The sequence below is a fragment of the Lithobates pipiens genome, unplaced genomic scaffold (assembly GCF_037356315.1).
Source record: "Lithobates pipiens isolate NorthernLeopardFrog02 unplaced genomic scaffold, aLitPip1_a1.2 Scaffold_3, whole genome shotgun sequence".
Taxonomy (NCBI): Eukaryota; Metazoa; Chordata; class Amphibia; order Anura; family Ranidae; genus Lithobates; species Lithobates pipiens.
The window spans coordinates 258,643,029-258,660,762 of NW_027507790.1; the positions used below are offsets into that span (position 1 = coordinate 258,643,029).

General features: G+C 41.6%; 1 protein-coding gene across 1 annotated transcript in view; it reads left to right on the plus strand.

The window, feature by feature from the left end:
- The first annotated feature begins 5,990 nt into the window (after positions 1-5,990).
- SYT4 (synaptotagmin 4) overlaps positions 5,991-17,734 on the plus strand; it is a 65,822-nt gene continuing 54,078 nt past the window's right edge. The window contains exon 1 of the mRNA XM_077463086.1: positions 5,991-6,378. Coding sequence (XP_077319212.1) covers positions 6,342-6,378 — 37 coding nt within the window. The 5' untranslated portion in view covers positions 5,991-6,341. The remainder of the gene's footprint in view (positions 6,379-17,734) is intronic.

The following is a 17,734-nucleotide window of genomic DNA, read 5'->3' on the forward strand; positions in this document are numbered from 1 at the left end:
AAACAAACAAGCATTATTCAGAGTCCTTCAGTCCTCATCTGGTTGGATTCTTAACTTGTAGAATATAAAGAAATAGGGTTTTAAATATGATGAGGCTGAGACTGCAGAATCCCATAGGCTCGTGGGGGGGGGGACAGGAACACCGCCCAACACTGGGTCGCCTGCTGATTTAAGATGCATAGGGGGTATAGGTAGTACAGGGGGAGATCGGAGAGACTGCTAGGTTTAGTTCAGATAAAAATACATCCATCCACTGCAGTTGCACTCAGCATAGAACAGCCTTCATCAAGTTTTTTACCCAAGAAAAACCGTTAAAATAATTTTCAGGTCACAAGAAACGCTTACTAAAACCAATTTACAGGGGGCCAGTGCTAAAGATAATTATCTTGCTCTTTAAAATTGAACTCCGGTCATAAAAGTATTAATTTTGCCACTTGACCTCCGGAAGATTTACCCCCCTTCACCACTAGGAAATTTTTTGCGATACGACACTGCGTTACTTTAACTGACAATTGCGCGGTCGTGCGACGCTGTCAGGGCTGTCTTTAATATTGACTGGACCCTGGGCAAAAATAAATTTGGGCCCCCCCATGCAATTTCGCTCTCCGCTTGCTTTGAGACATACAATAAATAGCAGCTAGACTTAAAATCAGTTTAACATATATGATCAGACAGCAATTGCGATTGGTTGCCAGAGGTTACAGCATATCATTGCCGCTTACTGACTGGTTGCAGCACACATTAAGGCTCACTGATTAGTTGCTGGAGGTTACAGCACATGGTTTCTGCTTATTGGTTGGTTGCTAGAGATTACTGTACATTAATACTGCTCACTGATTGGTTGCTAGAGATTACTCTACAGTAATACTGCTCACTGATTGGTTGCTAGAGATTACTCTACAGTAATACTGCTCTCTGATTGGTTGCTATAGGTTACAGCACATCTTCACCTCACTGCAGGGGAGCATGATATTCATATGAATGCTGCCTTTAGGTACATATCAACGCTTTCGGCCTTGGCTATTTACATATGAATGTTGCCATTATTGACATATGATTGCTGGTTGTTTACATGTAAACACAAGGTCTGCAGGAGAGTCAACTGTACACAACAATAGGGCAGAGCTGGGCAGCATTAGCAGCAGCACTTCACGCTGAGATATCAGGACACATCACAGGACTAAATCTTCAAGGGACAAGGGAATTTAAACCGAGATAGTTGGCAAGTATGAGGCAGCTGCTTTGGGCCCCACAACAATGACAGGGCCCAGGGCAGCTGCCCCTTTTGCCCTGCCTTAAAGACGGCCCTGGACACTGTACATAAATTACATTTATGTCATTTTTTTTCTCACAAGTATAGAGCTTTCTTTTGATGGTATTTGACCACCACTGATTATTATTATTATTTTTTTTTTTTTGCACTTTAAACAAAAAAAAGGCAGACAATTTGGAAAAAAGAAAACTATATTTTTTTACTTTATGCTATAAAACATATGCAATAAAAAAAAAATCTTCATAAATTAAGGCCAATATGTATCCTGGCTACATGTTTTTGGTAAAAAAAAAAAAAAAAAAAATCCCAATAAACGTATATTGATTGGTTTGCGCAAACGTTATAGCATCTACAAGCTATGCCATATATTATGGAATTTTTATTTTTATACTAGTAATTAGAGTTGGGCTAAACCCCCTCCCCCCCCCCCCCCCCCCCCCCTGGTTTGGATTTGGTTTACACCAAAACTCTCAAACATTGCAAAAGTTCAGACCCAAACCGCAAACCTTATTAAAGTCTATGGGACCCGAACTTGAAAGTGACCATTTTTAAAGCTTATATGCAAGTTATTGGCCATGAAAAGGATATGGGGGTCTGGGTATTGCCCTAGGGCAGTGATGGTGAACCTTGGCACTCCAGATGTTTTGGAACTACATTTCCCATAATGCTCATGCACTCTGCGGTGTAGTGGAGCATCATAGGAAATGTAGTTCCAAAACATCTGGGGTGCCAAGGTTCACCATCACTGCCCTAGGGGGTCAATGCAAAACATTTTATGTAAAACGATCATTTTTACAGGAGCAGTGATTTTAATGGTGCTTAAAGTGAAACAATAAAAATGAAAAATCCCTTTATTTACTAAAGGAATTTACCCCTCGGAAGGTTTACCCCCCCCCTTAATGACCAGGCCATTTCTTGTGAAACAGCACTGTAAAAAATAAAAAACTTGTTTCGCTATAGAGCTGGAAATAGAGATAGTAGCTGCTAACACAATAATGTTGGATACAATAAAAAATATTCAGAAGGTTCGGTGTGGCACTTGAAAAGTAATAATTAATACAAACAAAAGTTCATAGATAGTGCCTTAAAAAGATGTCCTTATGATTGAAAAAGTTCATCTGTGCTCTTCAGAGAGATATAACTGTGTTACTTTAACCGACAAGTGCGACATTGTACCCAAACAAAATTGATGTCCTTTTTTCCCACAAATAGAGCTTTATTTTGGTTGTATTTGATCACCTCTGCTGTAAAACATATCTAATAAAAATATGTAAAAAATCTAATTTCTTTATCAAGTTGGGCCAATATGTATTCTGCTACATATTTTTGGTAAAAAAAAGCCCATATTGATTGGTTTACGCAGAAGTTATCGCGTCTACAAACTATGGGATATTTTTATAGCACTTCTTTTTTTTTTTTACTAGTAATGGTGGCGATCAGCGACTTATCGGGACTGCGACATTGCGGTGGACAAATCAGACACCTAACTGACACATTTGACACTTTTTTGAGGAACCAGTCACATTATTACAGTGCTCAGCGCTAAAAATATGCACTGTTACTGTACTGATGACACTGGCAGGGAAGGAGTTAACATCATCAGGGGTGCTCAAAGTGTTAACTGTGTGCCTAGCTTGTGCTTGCTAACTGTGTGTGTGTGTGTGTGTGTGTGTGGGGGGGGGGGGGGGGGTTTCTCTGATTGGACGAAGGCAGAGATCCATTTTCCTGATTAGCAGGAACACAAGATTGCTATCTTCTCCCCTGTCAGAACGGCGATCTGCATTGTTTACATAGGCAGACCACCTTTCTGCCTCTCTCAGGAACGATCACGGGTGGCCGGCGGACCTTCTGGTTGGCTCCAAGTAAGTTAGGCAGTTGACAAGTGATTAAATATAGTGCCTGGGGGCTCCACTTAGTCTGCCTTTAAAGTCGCGCATCTGCTCTGCTGAAGCAATATTGACATTTATAAAGAAAAAAAAAATGGCATATGAATTGCCGACAATACAAAATAAAAAAATAAATAAAAAAAGGCGTGCCCCCCCCCCCAAAATACATAACAGACCCTTATCCAAGCATGCAGCCTGGCAGGTCAGGAAAGGAGGGGGGATGAGCAAGTGCAACCCCCCTCCTGAGCCCTCAGCTCTGCCCCCCCACTCCAAAGCACCTTGTCCCCATGTTGATGGGGACAAGGGCCTCTTCTCAACAACCCTCCTTACACAAGGTCTCCCCAGTGGAGTCCCTCCTTACACCAGGTGTCCCCAGTGGAGTTCCTCCTTACACCACACCAGGTGTCCCCAGTGGAGTCCCTCCTTACATCAGGTGTCCCCAGCAGAGTCCCTCCTTACATCAGGTGTCCCCAGCAGAGTCCCTCCTTACATTAGGTGTCCCCAGAGGAGTCCCTCCTTACATCAATGTCTCCAGCGTAGTCCCTCCTTTCATCAGTGTCCCCAGTGGAGTCCCTCCTTACAACAGCTGTCCCCAGCGGAGTCCTTCCTTACATCTCCTTACATCTTAAGGTCTCCATTTACAGAATATCAGCTCGTGGAGGCAGAAGGGAAGAACCAAGAGGCAGAGCCTGGTTGCGCCTCTTGGTTCTTCCTCAGGATACTTGGTCTTCTGTAAAATGGCGGCCAACTGAGACAATTCACAGTGCTGGCCGTGGACCCCTAGTGGAGGAAGGGGCGGGGCTCGGCAGGCCCCGCCCAATACATGCTGCCTACAGAAAATTACAGGAGGGGGCAGAGACAAGACCAGTCATCCTGCACAAGTCTCACACTGGATTACTGCACAGATCTGGGAGAAATACACAAAGCACACCAAGATTCAAGGAGGATTACACATGATGAATGAATGTAGACAAAATTTGCTTATCCTGAAGTTCATATTTAAAAAAAAAAACAACATTTAACCGAAAGCTGGAAATCTTTTTATACTGTATGGCAGGTGGATGGAGCTGGGGACTCAGATGCAGATATTTTATGCGAGACATAAAAAAAAGCCATTAAGTGATCCAATCCAAATGCATCTGCCCAAATCTGAAATATCAGTTCTAATGATAAAAATATTCTACAACCTAAAATTAATATAAACTGGAACTGAATGGCATTTAGTTTGCTAAAGTACTGTGTATCGTCAAAAAAATTGCATTTCTTTTTTTTTTTCCTTTTGATTCTTTGTTGTATCTCTGTGTAACTAATTTCCTGCAGCCTCTTTGCAGCCAGTTCCTGATTACAGACGCTTGAGCGATGGCCGCATGGCGTGTTCCCTAATGGCAACAAAAGCGGATTCTGCCTGCGTAATGCATATTTGAATGACTACTTGCAGCCTGTGTGACAGGGTGACAACACAGAGGCAAAATTAAGGGACAGGGAAAGAACGTTGTCACTCTGTCAATCTGTACACTCTGTTACAGAAAGTGCCTTAAAAAGGACCTTAATGTTAGGATCACCATAGATTAATTTTAACGGCAACTGCAGAAAAAAACAAAAAACAAACTATATATATATTTTATAATACAATTCTATAATAATATTATAAAAATAATTTGCAATGATTTATAATTAAACATTATGACTAAAACTTATATAGATAGATAGATACTATTATATATATATATATATATATATATATATATATATATATATATATATATATATATATATATATATATATATGTGTGTGTGTGTGTTTTAGTTGTAATGTTTAATTAAAAATCACTGCAAATTATTTTTATAAAATTATTATAGAATTATATAATTTTATTATAATATAATATAATATAATATATATATATATATATATATATATATATATATATATATATATATATATATATATATATATATATATATATATATACCGGTATATAAAATATAATTTGCATTGATTTATAATTAAACTTAACCATAAAAACCCTTAAAAGCTTTAAACATGTTACTGTAATTCCTAAAAATATATATATATATATATATATATATATATATTTTTAAAGCTCTCATTGAAGTAATCCTTATTGATGCTGCCATAAATGTCCCCTTTTAAGACACTTCCTGTCAGATAGATAGATCGATCGATCTATCTATCTATCTATCTATATACATATATATATATATATATATATATATATATATATATATATATATATATATATATAAAGGGTCTTCAAGAAGTTTCTGCACTTTTTTATATTTAGTAAAGTTTAAAAAGTGAGGAAACTTTTTGAAGAACCCCCATAAATATATATATATATATATATATATATATATATATATATTATTTATGATGATTATGATTATTATTACTACTAATATATATATATATATATATATATATATATATATATATATATATATATATATATATATTTGTTATTACAATTTTTTTTATTATATTAATTCTGTTTAGTTGTAAAACCAAATTCCGGAAAATTACCACATCTAATTAGCAAACTCTAGACTTGATCAAATCTAAAAAAGGAAAGCCTCCATGGTCCATTGTTTGTGGAGCACAGCAGGACCTGATCTCCAGCCGGTGTGGTCCTATACATCCCTATTGCTATGTCATTCCATACAGTACATACACAGCCATGAATCAGATCAGGACTGGCAGAAATTTGCACAAATCTGCCTTTCTTTATGTCTGAGACGAGGGTTGTGTTAACCATTTTGGATCCAGGGCTGTCTGTATCCAAGGCAGTGAATCTCTTGTAGTTATAAGAATTGATGAGCATCCTCCAGCTCTCTGGAGAGAAAAAAGGGGGAGGAAGGAGCTGGTTCCAGGCTTGTAGCGTCAGCATTGCGTCAATTTGGCCAGCAGCCGTGTCTGCAGCTGGAGCGGACAGACTGGGAGGACAGCAGAGCAGGAGGTGAGCTGCAGTCAGCTTAGAGGAAGCCATCAGCCCCTCCTCACATTGAGATTGCTGGATACCGTCAGATATTTTTTTTTTTCCTCTCTCTCGCTATCTCTCTCTCTCTCACTGCCATTTTCCAAGGTTTCCTACCAGAGAAACAGTAAGAGCAGCATCAGCAAAGGGAGAGGATTCAGCACCTTGGACAGCGGAGCCAGCAAGATGGCTCCAGTCACTTCCATCACCGGGGAGGCTTATGGTAAGTTTTTTATTCTTCTTAAACTACCTTAAAATCATGTCTACAACTCTATACTTTAAAAGCGTTAAGCTAAGCTTTAAATGATGTTTTGCAAGGCTAAATTAGGAAACATTAAGCCATTGATCCTTAAGAAAAATGTTGGCCAATGACCAGGCAGACCCCGATACACAATTTGGGCTTGACGTGATACCTTCTTGAAATATATCACAATACACAATCTGGGCTTGATGTGAGATATCATGTATAACTATATATTCATCCAAAGAGAAGATGACTTCCAGTCTTGAGATGTCATATATAAATATATACCCCTCCCAAAAAAAAAAGATGACTGTAAATGATATCTTCCTGTCTTAAGAACCATAAGACATTCAAAGATTGAGTCTTTCATTTACTAAAATATTAAGTCTAGACTGTGTGTGTTGGACCTATCTTGTCATTATTACTATGTACGCCATCGTTGAGTACAGGAGGGGTGTGGAACCATCAGCTGTCTCCCTCGTTCTCTTCTAAGAGCTGCTTTTTAAGTTTTCATGTTTCGGAATGTTCCCTCATCCATAGCAATCACCTCTTCTATGACTATAGATCTGGTAAAGCTCATCTTTTTCATCTGGAGGGTCTAAGAGACCAATGCAACCTTCAAAAGTTGTCAAAGATGCCAAAGATTCTTGTGATTTATTGTTGGTAAATTTAAGGAACTTGTTTGAGAGAAGGAGGTGATGTAAACCCCGTTATGACTCTAAACCGCTGCAGTAAAGGGGATCAGGCTTCGTATTCTAGTCCTTGCACATGAATCATTAAGTGATGGTAAAAGACTAACACATCCTGTCCTAGTGACGTCACGAAACATCAACAACTAAAAATAGCTGTGCTGAGAGTACTGTATAGTACACCTGCAAAGGGTTGATTTAATAAGGAAGTGTAAAGCGTAAAAATTATGCCTAGCCACAACGAGAGAACAAGTTCCATCTTTCGGTAGTTAGAGGCAGGCAGAACAATGATGGATGACTGGTGGTTGATGGCCCCTGGACTCACCACATTGCTCCTCGACCTTATAAAACAAGCCTGCTCTTCAGCTTTTAATAATACCATAACATAGTTGGAACAACGAGAGGTGGAAATATCTGGAAACAGTGGTCTGTTTTTGTTGGTTCGATGAGCCCATAATGATTGGTTCAGGGTGGGGAACCTGGAGATGCTGGATGTAGGTGGGGCAGGGAAGGGTAAGAGTTGATGGACAATAAACTTCAATGATAGTTATGTAAGGGTATGAGTGTACAGCAAACTGAGAAGAGACCAGGAGAGGCAAGAATGATGTTTTGGAAATAAAATAACATTTTTGTTAACGAATAGTGAAGAAAAGTTACTTCTGAAGTATCAAAGACTTTCACGTTTATGGAAGAACAAAGGAAACTGGTGGGAAGGGAGGGACCCCAACTGAGCCTGCATTTGGATTGCGCCTTTAATTTTTTTTTTCTTCCGCTTAAGAGGGTGCATGATTATGGAATGAAAGTCTAACTTTTTTTATTTCAGCCTCGCCACAAAAAGCACACCTAAGTGCACTCATACAATTTATCCATTTATCCCATTTTAAATGGCTTTAATAAGGTTGACTACTAGTAGAATTTTTCACCGATGTACTGAGTTATGACCATGCAAGGATCCATGATTGTGTGCAAAGAACTCATGGCAGCCAACCCAACTGCGGTGTTTAATAAGACTGGAGAAAGATTATAATTGGCTGTTAGGGTGCCACTGCAGTTTCTGCTTTATTGTTAACCTTATTTAAGGAACTTTGATAGCTATTTAATTGTTAACCTGTCTTGATGGCTATTACAAAAAAAAAAAGGCTTGGTTGGCATTGATCTTCTGAAAATAGCTTAGAAGCCAGTTTTGGTGCTACAAAAGAAAAGTGAATGAGATTTTTTTTTCTAGATATGTTTAGGATATTCAGAGTTTTTGTAAAGAAGGGGTTGAATTTGAAGAGCCCATTTAAGGGTGATGAAGTTTAAAGTATAGATCTTAGTCTGTGGAAATGTACTGCTGATGAAAGACAATTACGCCAGTGAGGTCTATATGATGCATTACACAACAGGATTAGAGTAATACGTAGGTTACTTTAACCTGGAGCTATGGTGATGAAGAGGTTAAGAGAGTGATCGAGTGCTCTAAAAGAAAGCAGTGGTTGGTTTTAGAGGAATTACATGGTATTAATGGGTTGACATCTCCAAGAGCTATGAGGATGAAAAATGGTAATGGGCTGTAGGCTGTTGCAGTCTCTCTATAGAAGCGAAGGAGTTAAGCGTTAGAGAAACAACTGGAATCAAAAGTAATCATAGACACAACTACGAAGGACCTGAGGAAAGCCTACATGGGGGTGCAAGTTGGTTACCAACTGACATTGAAATAAAATTGGATCAATTTATAAATGGATACAAATAAGAAGAACCTGAAGAAATACCTAATTTAATATGCTACCCTGCAGCACTCCGGAAAGTCTTTTTGGGGTTCAAATGGTCACCATTCATAATAAAAAAAAAAAAACATAAATAAAACTAAGAAGAACCTGAGGAAATACCTCATTTAATATGCTGCCAGATGGCACTTTTGAAAGCCAGCATAGGGTGCAAATGGTCACCACCAGTTGGAATCAAAAGTAACCCTAGATAAAACCAAGAAGAACCTGAAGAAATACGTTATTTAATATGCTGCCAGGTGGCACGCTGTAAAGCCTGCATGGGGTGCAAATTGGTCACCACTTGGAATTAAAAGTAACCATAGATAAAACTATGATCCAATTTAATATCCTGTCAGGCGGTATTCTTTAAAGCCTTACTGAGGTGCCAATGGTCACCGTTTGCCAAAATAAATCTTGTTATGCTGCCAGGTGGCACTCTGGAAAGCCTGCATGGGGTGCAATTTGATCACCACTTGGAATTAAAAGTAACCATAGATAAAACTATTATCCAATTTAATATCCTGTCAGGCGGTATTCTTTAAAGCCTTAATGAGGTGCCAATGGTCACTGTTTGCAAAAATAAACCTTTTAAACTTCATCTTCGCTGCCAATCACTGATTTGCGGTGATCAGTGATTGGTCTTGGTCTAACGTGACTTAAAATGGTTCATATATAATACAGGGGCTGACCTCATGGGGGATTTATATCTCCCTCGTCGCACGGTATTAACTCCTTGTTGACAACTGATACCAAGTGTAGCATGGGAGGTATCGATCAAGAAGTGGTTAATCTCATGTTGTCAAGGGATTAGATATCTGAGTAGGGAATAAAACATAGCTGGTGTTTTAGTTTTAGCTGGAGACTTGGGCAAAGGATTATACAGCTTTGATTTCAGGCATAAGATTTCTACCCCTGAGATTTCAGCCATGAGATGGGGCCATATGCTCACCGATGGGCTGTCCAGTATTAGCAATATTTTTTTTATAATTCATCATATAGGAGGGTGGCTGAAACCCTCGATGGCTCGCAATGGCAAGAGAGCAGACCCGGGAGCAGACAGAGAACATTCACTGCCAACGTACAAAAAGATTGAAGGAATCTGGTGAGAGATCGGTTTTGGGACTTAGCCATGCCAATAATGTGACCAAGGGGTTAAACTCTGCGGGGTGTATAGAAACTAAGTACACCGTATGCATTTAAATGGAATCCATCACCCACTAATATACTTCTGCGATTAGGCTGCGATGGAAGCGGCCACTCCTTGACTCAAGTGACGCTACTTTTGGGATGAAGCTATAAATCTGAACCAATTCACTGAGTCATTGTCCTTGAACAAGCACGCAGCACATAAGTCAATTTATGGACATATGAGGCGTATTAAATTAGGCATTTCTTCAGGTTCTTCTTAGTTTTATCTATGGTTACTTTTGATGGCATTTGGTGGCCATTTGCATCCCTTTGAACTAGTATGCAGCACACGAGTCAACGTATGGCTTCCTCCATTATAGCTCAAATGGGTCCATCCACACAAAAGTGACGCTACTGATTTTAGTGATAACTGGAAAAAAAGTCTTGGGCTTCACGGGAAATTAAAATCCTTTTGCCATTGAGAGATTGAGCTGCATGTTGTTAGTTATCTCATAGGAATTACTTTGAGTTTTGATGTTCCATAAATGAGATGATGGTCAAGAACGGTGAGATCTCTACTCTGTGTTACCTGGTCTGCACACCTGCCTTAGCTGCCTGAATGGGAAAGCCACCCTACCTGCTCATTTATTTTTATTTACTTTTACTTTAAAATATGGAGGGGGAGTAAAAAAAAGCCTAAAGTGGGAGGAGCAAAGACAGAAACTACATGGGGGAGATCTCATAGCTAGAGTCCTCAAGGGATGCCAATAGGTAACTCAACAGGCCCCAGCTGTAAAGGAAACCAACAATGATGAAGTACAGGGGGCGCTCTTGTCATTTTCATTAAAATAACACCTGGTGATTCTGCTATGAAGGTCCTTATTAAAGCACTTCCTTCTATAGGGTGACAACGCACTGTATTTGTATCCAGGGCTGCTGTTAGAAATCACGGAGCCCCATACAGCTTACCTGACAGCCCCCCCTCCCCGGGCCGGAAGTGACTAAGGGCATAGATGTATCATTCCCTTTCTCTGTAGCCTCATCTGCACAGATGAACGAATTGGAAGCGCTCTGAGGCTTCTTGCTCATTCACAAACTAAATCATAGTAAACACAGTTTACTATGCTTGAGTGATGAATGGACACAGGAGTGATTGATACTGATCACTCACTGTGTTCATTCAGGAATTGAAGGGGCCAATAAATTATATATTTACCGGACCCTTCTCCTGCCCTCCATCCCGAAAGCATCCCCCTGTGTGCCTGTAGCATCTGTTGGCAGGAGAGGCAGGAGGGAAGCCGGAAGCGCTGTGGAGGAAAGAGGGACCTGGACAGCAAATGGAAGGGGGTGCATGTACTTGAACCAATCCCCCTGCAGTGAAGCCGGAGGGAGAAAGAGGAGGAGAAGCCAGAAGCACTGCAGGGGGAAGCAGAAGAGGACTGGTATCTGCAATAGGGCAGTACAGCAGGCCTTCCTGCTCAGCAGGTGCCTGGGCCTCCCTTTTCAACTGATGGGGCCCGGGCCCAGTACAGGAGGGCCGGCTGTACTGCCTTATCAGGGGCCCTGCCTGTATCCCACATGTGCTCTTGCGTTGTCACATGGGCTTCCGATTTAATACATCATAATTCAGGCAGGCGTGGTCCACAGTTGTCACCATCAGGAAACCCGTCCTGAGAAATGGCATGCAGCCATCACTGGAGTGCATGTAAATGGATAAGTGGCTGCAAAAGGGCTGCAGGAGATCAGTAGCACTGAGATGCAATTAAGAATACAAAAAAGGTTAAAAGAAGTATTTTATTTAAAAAAATGGCAGTTAGTTCTGATACAATTTAGCAAACTAAAAAATGGCAGTTAGTGCAGATATACTTTAGCAAACTATAAAATGGCAGTTAGGGTTTACATCTACTTTAGGATATAAAGCAGCAAATCTGACATTCACTAAACATTTACTACAGGTCAATGTTTCTGAGGCATGTGTATTAATTCACCGCCAGTGAATGTTTAGCGATAGTAAAAGCAGAGAATGTTACTAATATGCCCCGAAGTATTTTTTATTGCCACTGTGATATGTTGGCGTGCTGGACTTGGGTGGGGGAGGAATCAGCATCCACAGCTGAGGCCGTTGTCTCTGCTCATCAATCAGAGACCCCCGATGTCCCCATCTCCGAGGCAGCAGCTGTTCTGCGAGTCTCAGAGTGCCTGGATATGGTTTTCTACTGAAACCCAAGGCGGACGTGGCTGCAGGACTCGCCGTACAAGCAGCATCCGCCCCCACAATGTGTGCGTGTGTGTGTGTGTTCCAGCTCCAACGAGAGCGTTCTGTTATCGCCCTTCTGTCCAAAGAGTGGGCAGCAATCCGCAGGGCTCCACATTTCTTTCACTGCTTCAATTAACTAGAGAATAGAGAAGAGACTCTGCAGCAACTTAAAGGGCACATTCACCCCCTGGTGGCCTTTGACCGCAATGCATGTTAACGCATGGTAGAACATGCACTACAGTGCCAATGACTTAGAATGCAACCCCAATGCACTTGCACAGTTTCCGCCAATGCCCCTGCAGTACAGCATCATAATGCACATAGCGAGCGGCGTGGTGGGTGCTGTTTTGCTGAAAACGCCGAAAACGCTTTTTTTTTGTGATGCTTTTTTCAATGGCCTACTTAGTGCAATGCTTTTAAGGGCTCATTCACACTAGTGGTTGAGGGGTGGAAAACACTCGTGGTTGAGCCGTGATCTTACCACCCCCCGACCGATCCCCATTTAGCTGCAGAGGCCAGTGGTGTACACATGCTGTGTATGTGATGCTTTGCTGCAGAAATTATACCCACCCCCTATCACCCACTGATCGCGGGCCACTCAAGTAAATGGAGCCGCTTTGCAAGCGACCCACAAGCACGTGCAATGCATGCAGTTGTAGCGTGTTCGTGGGTGATCCAAGTGTGTGTGAACATGCCCGTAAAGTGTTACTGATTAGGGCGCATTCCAAATGGGATCTAGACTTCGTTTTGCATCTGGACAGGGCCAAGACAAGGCGTTGGCAGGAGGGGCACTGTGGTATCATCTGAGGTGCGGGGGCACCACAAGGAGATGGGGGGGGGGATTTGTGTTGAGAAAGGAAATTTGGGGGGCAGCAGGAGGTAAGAAATGTTCTAGGAGGGCAAAGTTGGGGAGGTGTGCTAGGAGTGGTGATTTGGGGGGATTTGTGTGGGGAGCGGGGTGCATATGGGGTTTTCAGTTCTTGCGACCTCCCATATGAATATGCCATTAATCAAGCTTTACCTGGGGCTTGAGAATATAGGGCCTATATACTTACATTTCCAGCCTCTTCTTTTCCCTCACCCATCTGCTGCAGGTATTCGACTCTTCCCAGTGTGTCAAATATCTGCTCCCCCACCGCATGCTGTGGTTTCTTCCTTCGGCTGGTATACTACAGGATGTCTGTGCTGGTGGGAGGAACCACGACATGCGGAGGGGGTGCAAATATGTGACCTACCCAGACGTGGTGAATATATGCAGCAGTCAAGGAACAGCAAAGCAGTGCTGTTTTAACACATTGGTTGCCAGAAAGGTACCGGTAGGTACATAGCCTCTCCTTCTACAGGATGGGCTTTATTTACAAGTGACCCTGGGGTGAGAGGGTCATTTTAAGCAGTGGTGTGAAAAGGCAGCTTATCCATCTTCAAAATGCGTCACACAAAAGAAAAAAAAAAGGAGATTGTAGAGAGATTTTTCTTTGAGAATAAGGATCAACATGAGAAGGGTGGCCTGATCCTCATCGGAGAGTCAGATTGGGGGGAGGATTGGGCTGTTTATGGTCACTTCAAATATCTAAGCCAACATCAGCTGTCATTAAGCAGGGATTCAAAATGGGATAGATTTACAGATGACCACTAGAGGGAGAACTTAAAAATCTGTATATGAAATACAATAATCAAAATATAGACAAAACTGATCTTCAACTTTTTCAACACAAAAATGACCTAAAGAAAGTACATTGTGGTGATACTTTGAGTATAAGCTGGTGTTAGGAGACATTCTTTGTGTCAATATCTGTATTCCTGTATTATCGCCCACCCATCCCCATTCTGCCTGTGATGTGTGGCAGAACATTCCACCTTTCATGTTAGCACATCCAGGAGACGCACAAATAGAGATGACGCCTTTAATCTCGTCTTACCGAGAGCTGTAAATTACACTGGATTCAATTAGAAGCTGTATTCCTTAACAGGAAATAGAATAGATGCACAAAATAAAATCAGTACAGATCGCACAGAGCACCCTTCACCATCCAGAGCAGTCTATGTATGGGAGGAACGCAAACAGATTATGTCATTTGCATTGATGGGAATCTAAGGAATAAAGTATTATAGGGGGAATTATCAGAATAAGGAATGTAGAAGTATATACAGAAGTGCTATTTCATTTTCTAGACTTTATCACTCAACGTTCTTCTCTCTTTCTTTCTCTCTCTCTCTCTCTGTCTGTCTCTCTCTGTCACTCTCGCTCTCTCTCTCTCTCTCTCTCTCTCTGTCACTTTCTCTCTCTGTCACTCTCTCTCTCTCTCTCTCTCTCTCTGTCTCTCTCTGTCTCTCTCTCTCTCTGTCTCTCTCTGTCACTCTCTCTCTCTGTCTCTTTCTCTCTCTGTCACTCTCTCTCTCTCTGTCTCTTTCTCTCTCTGTCACTCTCTCTCTCTCTCTCTCTCTCTCTGTCTCTCTCTGTCTCTCTCTCTCTCTGTCTCTCTCTGTCACTCTCTCTCTCTGTCTCTTTCTCTCTCTGTCACTCTCTCTCTCTCTGTCTCTTTCTCTCTCTGTCACTCTCTCTCTCTCTGTCTCTTTCTCTCTCTGTCACTCTCTCTCTCTCTGTCTCTTTCTTTCTCTGTCTCTCTCTCTCTCTGTCTCTCTCTCTCTCTCTCTGTCTCTTTCTCTCTCTCTCTGTCTCTCTCTCTCTCTGTCTCTCTCTCTCTCTGTCTCTCTCTCTCTCAGTCACTTTCTCTCTCTGTCACTCTCTCTCTCTCTGTCACTCTCTCTCTCTGTCTCTTTCTCTCTCTGTCTCTCTCTCTCTCTCTCTCTCTCTCTGTCTCTCTCTCTCTCTGTTACTCTCTCCCTCTGTCACTCTCTCTGTCTCTCTCTCTGTCTCTCTCTCTGTCACTCTCTCTCTCTCTCTCTCTCTCTGTCTCTCTCTCTGTCACTCTCTCTGTCTCTCTCTCTCTCTGTCTCTCTCTGTCTCTCTCTCTGTCTCTCTCTGTCTCTCTCTCTCTCTCTGTCTCTCTCTCTCTGTCACTCTCTCTCTGTCTCTCTCTCTCTCTCTCTCCCTCCCAGTCTCCCTTTCTCCTTTTGTTCTCACCTCTTCCCCAGTGCTACTGGCCACATTATATCGCTTACGCTACCTACTCACTTTCTATATTCTTCCTTCCCTTTCTGTGTTTGTCTTTATCTCTACTATTAGTCTCCTATTTTTAAATCCTTGATCTCACTTTCTAACCCCCTTACTTCATCTCATTCTATTTTCCCTATCTCTGTACTTCTCCTCCTGGCTCCATACAGTTACCCTTCTCCTCCAGACTCCATACTGTTCTCCGTCTCCTCCTGACTCTGTAGTGTTCTTCTTCTCCTCCTGATTCCTAGCTGTTCGCTTCCTTCTCCTGATTCTATATTGTTCTATTTCTATGTCTTTCTTCCTACTCTTCTCCTTCTGGCTCTGTACTGTTCTGCTTCCCCTCCAGACTATGTATTGTTCTCTATCGCCTCCTGGCTCTGTACTGTTCTCTTTTCCTCCTGATTCCTAATTGCTTGCTTTCTTCTCCTGATTTCATATTGTTCTCCTTCTCCGTCTTACTTTGTACTCTTCTCCTTCTCCTCCTGAATCCATACTGTTCTCTTGATTTCATACTCTTCTCCTCCTCCAGATTCTATACTGTTCTCCTTCTCCTTCTGACTCCATTCTGCTCTTCTCCTCCTGACTCCATACTGTTCTCTATCTTCTCCTGGCTCCAAACTGTTTTCATTCTCCTCCTGGCTCCATACTATTCTCCTTCTCCTCCTGCATCCATACTGTTTTCTTGCTTTTATACTCTTCTCCTTCTCCTCCTGGCTCCATTCTGTTCTACTTCTGACTCTGTACTGTTCTCCTTCTCCTCCTGACTGCATTCTGCTCTTCTTCTCCTGACTGCATACTGTTCTCCTTCTCCTCCTGACTCCATTCTGCTCTTCTCCTCCTGACTCCATACTGTTCTCCTTCTCCTCTTGAATCCATACTGTTGTCTTGATTTTTTTACTCTTCTCCTTCTCCTCCTGACTCCATTCTGATCTTCTTCTCCTCCTCACTCCAAACCATTTTCTCTCTCCTCCTGGCTCCTTAATGTTCTCCTTCTCCTCCTGACTCCATTCTGCTCTTCTCCTCCTGACTCCAAACTGTTTTGCTTCTCCTCCTGGCTCCATACTGTTCTCCTTCTCCTCCTGGCTCCATACTGTTCTCCTTCTTCTCCTGACTCCATTCTGCTCTTCTTCTCCTGACTCTGTACTGTTCCCCTTCTCCTCCTGACTTCATTTTGATGTTCTTTGCCTCCTCACTCCAAACTGTTTTTCTTCTCCTCCTGGCTCCATACTGTTCTCCTTCTCATCCTGAATCCATATTGTTTTCTTGATTTTTTTTTTTTTTTTTTTTTTTTTTACTCTTCGCCTTCTTCTGCTGACTCTGTACTGTTCTCCTTCTCCTCCTGACTCCATTCTGCTCTTCTTCTCCTCCTGACTCCAAACTGTTTTCCTTCTCCTCCTGGTTCCATACTGTTCTCATGCTCCTCCTAAATTCATACTGTTTTCTTGATTTCATACTCTTCTACCTTCTCCTCCTGACTCTGTACTGTTCTCCTTCTCCTCCTCACTCTTTACTGTTCTCCTTCTCCTCCAGATTCCAAACTGTTCTCCTCCTCCTGACTCTGTACGTTTCTTCTTCTCCTGGCTCCATACTGCTATCCTTCTTCTTCTGACCCTGTACTGTTCTCCTTCTCCTCTTAAATCCATACGGTTCTCTTAATTTCATACTCTTTCCCTTATCCTCCTAACATTAATACCGTTCTCCTTCCCCTCCTGACTCCCTGCTCCTCTCTCTCTGTTTTTTCTGCCTTGCACCCAGCAGATCTCCTCTGACTTACTTATACCTTCCCATTTTGCCTTCCTCTATCTCTCTGTACCATCCTCCTTTTCTTTCCGACGTCCACTCTTTCTCCCCCCCATTTCCTTACTTCTCTCTCCCTCCATCACTTTTAGAGGTGATGGAAAATGTAGCCCATCTCCTGCTCCGTTAAAATAAAAGAACAAAAAGTGAATACATTTTAACATTATGTTTTCAGGATCTCTCTTTTGAACAAAACCCATTTGTTTGCTGTATCATATGAGCCTGACAGCTATCCACCCACGTTTTCTGTAACTGATAGTTGGTTTAATAAGCTGTTCTTTTCTTTCACACTCTGCAGTAAGTGAAAACTGCGTTTTTATCATCAGAGCTTCACCCGCAGTTTTGCACGTCGTACATACACGTGATAATTTATTCCAAAACGAATCACACACAAAGCAACACCTCTTTACATTGTGGGGTTTTTATTTCATAGTAAGTTCAGTAGCAATAATGCTTTTTATTTGTAGAAATGATGGATACGGCAATGTACGATGTCTCTTCCTTGATATATTTTACTTTTTTTTTTTTTTTTATATATTAATCCATCTGTAAACCTTCAGCGTATATTTAACTACATTTTAAATCTCATAGTAGAACT